The sequence below is a fragment of the Pygoscelis adeliae genome, unplaced genomic scaffold (genome assembly GCF_000699105.1).
Source record: "Pygoscelis adeliae isolate BGI_AS28 unplaced genomic scaffold, ASM69910v1 Scaffold13, whole genome shotgun sequence".
Classification (NCBI taxonomy): Eukaryota; Metazoa; Chordata; class Aves; order Sphenisciformes; family Spheniscidae; genus Pygoscelis; species Pygoscelis adeliae.
Genome location: NW_008824499.1, coordinates 405930 through 415137, shown reverse-complemented (window position 1 = coordinate 415137; position 9208 = coordinate 405930). Strand labels below are relative to the sequence as shown.

The window sequence follows — 9208 nt, the reverse complement described above, 5'->3', positions numbered from 1 at the left end:
GTCAGATAAGAATTTACATGTCTCTACTAAATCACTAAAACTATGCAAGTGAAGCTGGAGAAATATCACAGCAAGGTTTTAGTCGGGGATTGTCAGGGATTTAACCCTTTCATTTCCCCCATTTCTCTAAAATTTGTAAATTCCTTTATAAATATTCTGAGTTATCATATTTCATTACCTTGGGTAAAGTCCAAACTCTCATAGCCAGTTTCCTTAGCTTATACCACAATTGTCTCATCAGGTTTGGTGAACAAATCAATATACCACTTATCACACCACGAATAAAGCATTAGCCCAGCTTCGGGACTGCAGCCACCTCCGGCCCCTTTTGTGCCCTGCAGCTGATGTGAGTGTGGCGCTCTGCAGCCCAGCCGGGCTCAGGCTGTCTGGGGTCCAGGTCTCACAGTACCCCACGGGTCCCCCACGCACCAGGACAATCCCTTCGTGTGGGTGGGCTGCCCCTGCTTGCTGCCGTTCGAGGTGTGCCTGCAACTGTAGCTGAGACCTGGACTTAAAATCCACTTTCCCCTGGACCAAATACACTTTAATATCTGGATTTCTCTTTAATGTGTTTTATCTGTGAAAATTAGTGGTTTATCTCATCATAAATACGGATTTGAGAAATGAAGCATGACTGAGATATTGCAGAGTGCAAGTCTGATTATTTAAACACATTTCTGAGCACTCCAATTTCCATTTTGCTCCTTCGTTCTATGACTTATGTTTTACCATCAAAAAGTTTTCCCAAATGCATTGCCACATGACTCAGCCCAACCTCTTACTTAGGTTTAAATTTATTCAAATATGTAATTTTCCAACATAGTTTATCTTTTCACTGGGCTTTGGTGCATGGAGATAGAGATGGGCAAGCGCAAGAGGTAGCTCGCTCTAGATGATGTAATGTTGATCATTGGTGAGCACAGAAGAGGGAAGTGGGTGCGTACTCAGAGACCTGGAAGGATACAGAAAGTTGGGGAAGGAGAAAATCATGTTATGTGGAGGCTGAGCAGCTGGGCAAGGATGCAGGACTGGGAAGTGCAACAGCCACTGGTGGGCTCAGGACCACGAGACCCCCTTCAGACCATCATCCCTGGGCACCTCAGCCCCCGTTGACCTTGTGGTGGGCTGGGGCAGTTGCAATTGCGTTCAGGCACCCTGCCCAAAACAGGGTGAAGCATCTCAGCGGACTCCAGGGGCTGGCAGGCAGAAGGGACCAGCACCTCCTTGTCTATGAGTTTCCTCCTTTGTGCATTTTCCCCGTGGGAATGCTCACCCGAGTATCTCTGTGCCCGAGGAAGCTCTTTGTCTCTGCCAGCAGCTCTGCCCTGCTGCAGGTGGTCATGCCGGTGGGGAGCCGGCTGGTGACAGAGGAGCATTGGTGGAGACCTCCATCAGCCCTTGAGGTTGGGTGCCAGCCCCGGAGCAGGCACTGTGTCCCTGCGGGCTGGAGCGGGGCTGGGATGTGTAGATCTGAGCCCCAGCACCCGCCCTGACCAGGGGAACTGCCCAGTAATTAGCACTTGTTCGCTCCTAGCGAGCATAATGTCTTGTAAATGGGCTGCTCCAAGAGAAATGTTAGTGCAAGTGTCTCGTGGCAGATATTCCACATGTAAATTGCCTGTTTAGGTAATTTAAACATTCCTTAATAAATGGACTATCTCTTCTGTCCTCAGGTATTTAGTCTTCCTGCAGATCAAAAGGGATCTCTACCACGGCCGTCTCCTCTGCAAGACTTCGGATGCTGCTTTGTTGGCCGCCTATATCCTTCAAGGTAATGCTTTTTGACAAGATAAATTTGCTTTTCATGCTAAGTACTGGTTACATTATTTCACTTACAACAGATCACTGCACCTAGAATACAAATGTCACCCCGCCAGTGCGGGGCTCATGCTTCGACTGTGCTTGTGCCGTGCAGTGCTGGGCTAGAGGAGGATAAGGATTGAAGTTGGGGTCTCACCCGCAGCGGAAGCACCACGCTGCCATCTGCTCCCTGAGCTATTCCACCTGCATTGGGGGCAGTGGCGTCCCCATGAGCATCCCCTCGGCTTATCCAGCCTGTGTGTCCTAGTTCTGTGCTTGTCCAGACGCAGAAGCAGTCCTGTGACAAAGCACTTCTTTTTCTGGGGCTGTGCACGGCCTGCGGTAACTCTGGCAAGTGCCTGTGGTTTGCAGTTGCAAAGAGGGCTCCAGAGCTAACTGCAGTTTTGCTGGTTGCTAGGACAGATGAAGATGGCCTTGGGTAAGCTCACTGCTTGCTGCCGAGCACCTTGGCAAAGAAATCGATGGGCCGAGGCCAACTGTATGAGGTTCAGCAAGGCCAAGTGCCGGGTCCTGCACTTTGGTCACAACAACCCCATGCAGCGCTACAGGCTTGGGGAAGAGTGGCTGGAAAGCTGCCTGGCGGAAAAGGACCTGGGGGTGCTGGTCGACAGCCGGCTGAACATGAGCCGGCAGTGTGCCCAGGCGGCCAAGAAGGCCAATGGCATCCTGGCCTGTATCAGAACTAGTGTGGCCAGCAGGAGTAGGGAAGTGATCGTGCCTCTGTACTCAGCCCTGGTGAGGCTGCACCTCGAGTACTGTGTTCAGTTTTGGGCCCCTCACTATAAGAAGGACGTCGAGGTGCTGGAGCGTGTCCAGAGAAGGGCAAGGAGGCTGGTGAAGGGTCTGGAGAACAAGTCGTATGAGGAGCGGCTGAGGGAACTGGGGTTGTTTAGCCTGGAGAAAAGGAGGCTGAGGGGAGACCTCATCGCTCTCTACAACTCCCTGAAAGGAGGTTGTAGCGAGGTGGGTGTTGGTCTCTTCTCCCAAGTAACAAGCGATAGGACGAGAGGAAATGGCCTCAAGTTGTGCCCGGGGAGGTTTAGATTGGACATGAGGAAAAATTTCTTTACTGAAAGAGTGGTTAAACATTGGAACAGGCTGCCCAGGGAAGTGGTTGAGTCACCATCCCTGGCAGTATTTAAAAGACGTGTAGATGAGGCGCTTAGGGACATGGTTTAGTGGGCATGGTGGTGTTGGGTTGATGGTTGGACTTGATGATCTTAGAGGTCTTTTCCAACCTTAATGATTCTATGATTCTATGATTCCATGATTCAATGAAAGTGCCTTTGTCAGCCAGTTGCAGAGGCGCTGGTGGGGTTTGGAGCAGGAGGTGGGAAAACCACTGAAGACCTTCTGCCTGATCTGCCCTCCTGCCTGTTTTCTTGCCGGCGTGGCTCTGCCTGCTCTTGCTCCACTGCCCGTGGCACTGAGAGCACAGGGGTGGCCGGCGTCTGCTCGGTGTGGTGCAACACCCAGACACTCAGCGAGGATTGTCAGGCTGTTTGGAAGAGCTGGGTGGCGCTGGCGTGGTGGAAAAGCATGTTGACGTGCCATTAGCACTGCGATGCCGGGCGTGCGAGTGGGCTTCCCCACCCAAGGGTGCTCAGCTTGGCGCCTTGCCGGGCCCCCTCTCTGCAGTCCCCCGGTGCCTGCAGTCACGTCCCTGGGATGAGCTGGGGGGATGTGCCCCAGCAATCAAAAAAGACAAATTTCAGCTCCAAAGCGTTTTTGAGTTATTTCGCAGTGCCGGTGTGTTTCCCCCCTTTTAGTGTTTTAAGCAGGAAACATAAAAATTAATGTAACGTCTCCATTTCGCTTAGGACCTGAGGCTGGAGGGAATTAAATCAGAGTAAGGTCCTTTCATCCCCAGTGGCAGGAGGCTGCCGGATTACTGTAAATCCCTGCAGGATACACCAGCTACAGAGCCATGCTACAGTGAAATGCCAGCGGCGATCGCTGCCGGCTCCCACAGGGTGCTGGGAGAGGGAGCAGAGCTGCGTCAGCCCACACTGAGGAGAGAGCAGGGCTGAGCTCAGAAATCGGGGTGTCTCGGGTGTTTCTGCACCCTGGTCTCAGTGCTTGGGTTCGGTCCGCTGGGATTGTCTTGAGGACAGACCTCCTGTCGCTGTGCTTGCAGCTTGCTCAGGCTTGAAGCAGGTTCTCCAGGTGGGGGATCAATCCCATCGCAGGCAGCCCCCCCGCTCCGCTGCAGGGCAGTGCTGCTGGGTCAACCTGTAGCCGGCAGCACTTCCCTGGGGTAGATAAAGAGGTGAAGGAGCTTTTCTCAATGTCACTTTACAGTTTTCCAACGAATTATATTTTTTCAAGGCGCAGTTGCATCCACTGGGCGAGTAGAATTCGCTCGCTGCCTTGTTCCCAGCTGGGATCAGGGTGGGGGCCGGGGGTGCCCCTGACTGCCCCAGGGCTGCCGTCGCGCAGACCCAGCACAGCTCACAGGAGGTTCTTGGCAAATAGCTTGAGGAATTAATAAATGTGGGACAGTGACCATCTGCTGCTAGGTGATTCCCCAGCAAATGGTGACATTAATTGGACACATGACCTTATGAACCATCCCTCCCGATGGGAAGCATGGCCGGGTCAGAGCGGTGTTCCCGGGTTCTCTGAGCCCCGACCCTGCACCCGGTTGCCGCCGGCTTTGCCACTGAGGCTGGGGATGCACTCTGCTGTTGCTGACCGGTTCTGTCTGCCACCAGCCGAGATCGGGGACTACGACCCCGGGAAGCACCCGGAAGGCTACAGCTCCAAGTTCCAGTTCTTCCCCAAACACTCGGAGAAGCTGGAGAGGAAAATTGCGGAGATCCACAAGTCAGAGCTGAGGTATGGCCGGGTGGCTTCGCTGAGCAGGAGCGTCAGCTGCTATCGGGATTACTGATGCTCGGCTGATTTTTATCCCTGTTTGGGATTTTCAGTCGTGCCATGGGATGAGCACTCACTTCTCGTGTGTGTCAGATCTAGTTGAGAGCCAGCGGTACTCTTGGCAGTGTTGGTAATAGCAAAAATGCAGAGCAGAGCAGGCTTTAGGAAAGCAGGTTGGTTGGCGGCGTAGAGGCATCACAACAAATCACCCTGCAAGAGGAGCTTGCTGTGTCCCCCAAACCTCTGCTCACTGAAAGGAAAATGTGATCGAGTGGCCAAGGACAAGCCACAGAAAGTGTAGACAAATAGAAAAATACACTGGTAATGCAGCAGTCCAGTCCTGGTGCAAAATCAGCCCCGATCCCTTCTGCCCTAGGGAGGAACAAGGGGTTTCTCCTGCTCCTGGCTGTCGGCTCAGCTGGCACAACCTGGGGGGGTCCCTGGTCTTCCCTGGTGGGATGGGGATAGTGACCTATGCCCCCATAGATCCCCTCCTGCCTTCACCCCGCTCTGGGGACACGAGGTGTGAGAGACGGTCAGCAAAGCCCCGTCCGCCCATGGCACCGGCGATGCCTCTGGGGCCACGTCCTGAACGGACAGCCGTGCGCCGGTCCCCAGGCAGGACGGTGTGGTTTTAACCTCCCAAAAACCCAGCAGAGCCGTGCCCTTACGGTATGTGGGCTGCTGCCCTCTGCCCAGCAAAATCCCCTTTCTTTCCCCTGGAAGAAATGCCTACACTGCATATAGGAAATTCAACCCTAAATTACACAGATGCTCCTTAATTTTGGTCCTTCCTGGTGCTGCTGGTTCAGTGTACCTCCTGCTAGATCAAACTGGCAGGAGAAGAAAGGCTCAGTTTCAGTGCTGGTCTCCTGCTGCAGATTGGCTGTGCTGACGAATGTAACGGGAATATGCCATGACTGATGCCTCTTGTCGTTAATGGAAACCCTGTAACCAAGGGCTGACTTTCATGTTCATGTCTTCCATGGAATATTCTTTTTGTTCCTGTTTTTTCCCTCCTGTAGTGGGCAGCCACCAGCTACTTCAGAGCTGAATTTTCTCAGGAAAGCCCAGACTCTGGAGACCTATGGGGTTGACCCACACCCTTGCAAGGTAAAACAGTTTTCTGAACACCATTCCTTGCATTGGATTTCTCGCTCCAGCCGGTAACAAGCTGCAGAGGTACCATTGACTGGTCCCAAGTGCAGCCGTTTGTCACCTGCCACCGGGCTTTGGCGCTGGAGGAGCCGTGGTACGTGGGATGTACTGGAGCCAGCAGCCATCCCCAGCCTTAAAAACCAGCCCCAAGTGGGCATGTGTGCACAGAGGGGAGTGGGGAGGGTGAGTACTCCGAAATCCTTCCAGAGGCTATTTAGGGAAGCCGTAAGAAAGCGTTTTCACATGCAGACAGCTATAAAAGACAGTGGCCGATCATCTTCCGCTAAAGCATGTAATTTGGAGGCAGTAACAAGGTCAGTAATGCGTCTGAGAACCCAACAAGCATTAATCTGCCAGAGACAGTCTATCGCTCTGCTCTTCCCTGGCCAGTAATCCAGTTTTCTGTTTGAAATGCTTTTTATTGACTGTAGATGTCATTGCATTTGGCTCTTTCTGGTCCCTTATAAACCCATCGCATGCAGATGGATGCAGGATGCAAAGCAGACGGAGAATTTTACTCTAAGGGCAGTGCCTGCTCTGTGGTCCCCCGGGGCTTTTAACTGGATTATGCCACATAAATACACAATCGCAGTAAATACACCTGGCCTGGGTGGGGAGGTGTTCCGTTTACTGGCAGTCTGTGATCGCCGAAGAGGTTGCCAGGCTGGCGAAGCTGAATCACCGTGCCAGTTCAGCTCTCCTGTGTTGCCGGCTGGATTGGGCCATGCTGCCCTGGGAGTGATGCTCGGCTCATCTAGCTCAGCGCCGGTGCTGGGGGGTCTGTGCTTTGCTCTTATTTCCCTGTAGGGTGCTGTGCCCCATTTAGCATCCCCAACCCCTATCGAGCCTCTGCACCCCCAGCTCCCCATCCTCACCCCCAGCATCCCCCATCTTTCCTGGGGGGACCCTGCTCCTCAGCTCCCCCCTCCACTGCAACCGGGGGGAGCTCGGCCCCACTCCTCCCATCCCAAAGCCGCAGCTCCAAAACCATGCAGCTTCCAGCCCGACACCCTGTTAATCTCTGACCTACCCCACTTGCTGCCTGTGGCTGCAGCGTCAGCCATAGCCAGGGCAGGCCTGAGTGGATTGGTGTGTCAGTGGTGTGCAGGGGCGAGCAGGGTTCGCACCCGCCAGGAGGGTACGTCCCTCTGCCAAATGCTGCTTCTCCCTTTCCTGAAGGTTTTCCTTGATTCGGGAAAGAGCCAAAGCGCTTTGGGCAGCCCAGGCCTGAGCTGCAGGAGCTGCTGCCAGGCTGATGCATTACCCATGGGCTGCTTTCTGCAAAGATGCACAGAAATCTTCCTTCTTCTGCAAGACAGGGCTGCTGCTTCTCAGACACGATGCGTTTGGGGATTTACATCTTGCCTTGTGCAGGGCATTGGATTGAGATTCAGGGGTCTCTGCTTTTGGCCATTCACCCTTAACAGATTAAGATGGATTTTTGATCTAATCTGGATTTAAAACCAATTTGTTCTCTGCTCAAATTCGGAAGATCTCATCACAACACTGGCTCTTTGCTGTCCCTGCACTGTGCCAGCAGAGTAACCGAGCTCCAGCATCCTGGGGTGGAAAGCAAACAGCAGAGAAGATGTCTCACCTCTCGATTAAGCCAGGGAAGGGCACAACTGGAAGCAGAGGAGGAGAGTTGTACCCCTGAGCTGGGGAGATCCTGGGCATGGGGCGTCCCAGCGGTGACCAGAGCTGCCCTGCATCTGCCCCATGCCACGCTTTCCCCTGAGAAAACATCGCAGACACCAGACATATATTGCTCTTCTGTAACCGCCCCTGTAAAAGTCCTTTCCTGCTTTTCCTGCCCAGTGCACCAGAAATCCTGAGCCTGGCATGCACCTTCCCTTCGGCTCAGCATCCTTTGAAAGCCACCTGAATGTCTGCTGGCCAAATAAAAGTCAGGGCAAATCTAACAATTACGGAGTGGCCACAACTGTTTCATAATATTTTTAAAATTCAGCATATCTCTGTTTTTTTTCATGCACACCAGTGCAGTTAATGATCACTTCCCTGGAGTCTAGACGTTATGATTAAGTTAAACTGCTGCCTTGCTCGTACATGACACTAATTATTGGTTTTAAACTGTCTCGATGCCGCCCAGCTGCACTGGCTCTGCAGGGCTCTGAGGGAGTCAAGTGTAACAGGTTTTTACAATTTTCTAGTTTAATTACTAGTGAAAGGGTTGGTGGGGCATTGCCTTCACTGTTTATTCCTCACTGGTAAGCAGACGGGACTGTTGGGGCTGGGAGCTGTATTGTGGTTTCTCATTAGTGCTGCTGGACCAGCTGCCCTGTTATTTGGCTGCGGGTTTTGCTGTGTGTGCAGGGTGCCATGGTCCGGGTGAACCTGCCAGGAGCATCCCACTGGCAGAGTCAGTGTGGAGGATTCTGCATCGCGACCGCCTTTAGGGCTGAGGGTCGCCAATAGCATATAAGCTTTTCCGGCTCTGCAACGTTTTGCTGAGAAACTGCTATTTTCTTCCAGGATGTGTCAGGGAACGCAGCGTTTTTGGCCTTCACTCCCTTCGGTTTTGTTGTTCTGCAGGGAAACAAGAGAGTTCATTTCATCAAGTGGTGAGTTCCCATCCTGGCATCACCTGTGGTGCCCTGCTCGCTTGGAGCCGCGCTGGCCGGTTCGCTTCTGCTCGCTCGGTCGTGAGATGTGCATGGTGCTGTGGGGCAGGGGCCATGAGTGCCCCACATTGCCCTGGGGTGTTCGAGGGATGCTCGGGTGAGCTCCCGCAGACGAGGTGCGTGGCTGATCCCAACGCTGGGTGCCTTCCCTGGGCACTCACACCACACCGGGGTAGGGGTGATGTGCCTGTAAGGGACGGTGTTAAGTGCACCCAGTGCCCATGTCTGGGCCAGGACAGGGTCTGAGCACAGGACACGGAGGGGAGCAATGCTGCGGCAGCTGGAAAACCTGTCCCGCACCCTGCACATGCTTGCACCAGCGCACCCGTAAGCTTGCACGCCTGTGTCCGTCTCAGAAGCGGGGGAGAAAACGGGTCCCCTTCAGGGTGCCGTGTGGTCACTGTGCTGCCAGGGCAGCGGGTCTCTCCTGAGATGGGGAAAGCAGCACTGAACAGAGCCTGCGGTGTGCACTCAGGGTGTCACTTCTTGCTCTGTCCCGCCCTTGGAGGAGCCCAGGAGCCTGTTTGCCTCTGTTGCTGCAGCTGTACGCTGGGCTGCTGGCTCCAAGAACTTTTCTGCCCTGGCCTCTAAAGCCCGCTGCTGGTCAGCATGCCACAGGGCTCTCCCGTGTGAGCTGCACTCTCTCTCCATTTGCTTCGTTGCCCCCAGACTTCTTATTTTCTACAATTGTCAACATTAACCTGCATCAT

At 53.7% G+C, this 9208-nt stretch overlaps 1 protein-coding gene across 1 annotated transcript in view; it reads left to right on the top strand.

The window, feature by feature from the left end:
* FRMD5 (FERM domain containing 5) overlaps window positions 1-9208 on the top strand; it is a 30665-nt gene that overhangs the window by 12031 nt on the left and 9426 nt on the right. Inside the window, exons 4-7 of the mRNA XM_009321506.1 lie at window positions 1674-1771; window positions 4536-4659; window positions 5724-5811; window positions 8350-8438. Of these exons, the coding sequence (XP_009319781.1) occupies window positions 1674-1771; window positions 4536-4659; window positions 5724-5811; window positions 8350-8438 (399 nt within the window). The remainder of the gene's footprint in view (window positions 1-1673; window positions 1772-4535; window positions 4660-5723; window positions 5812-8349; window positions 8439-9208) is intronic.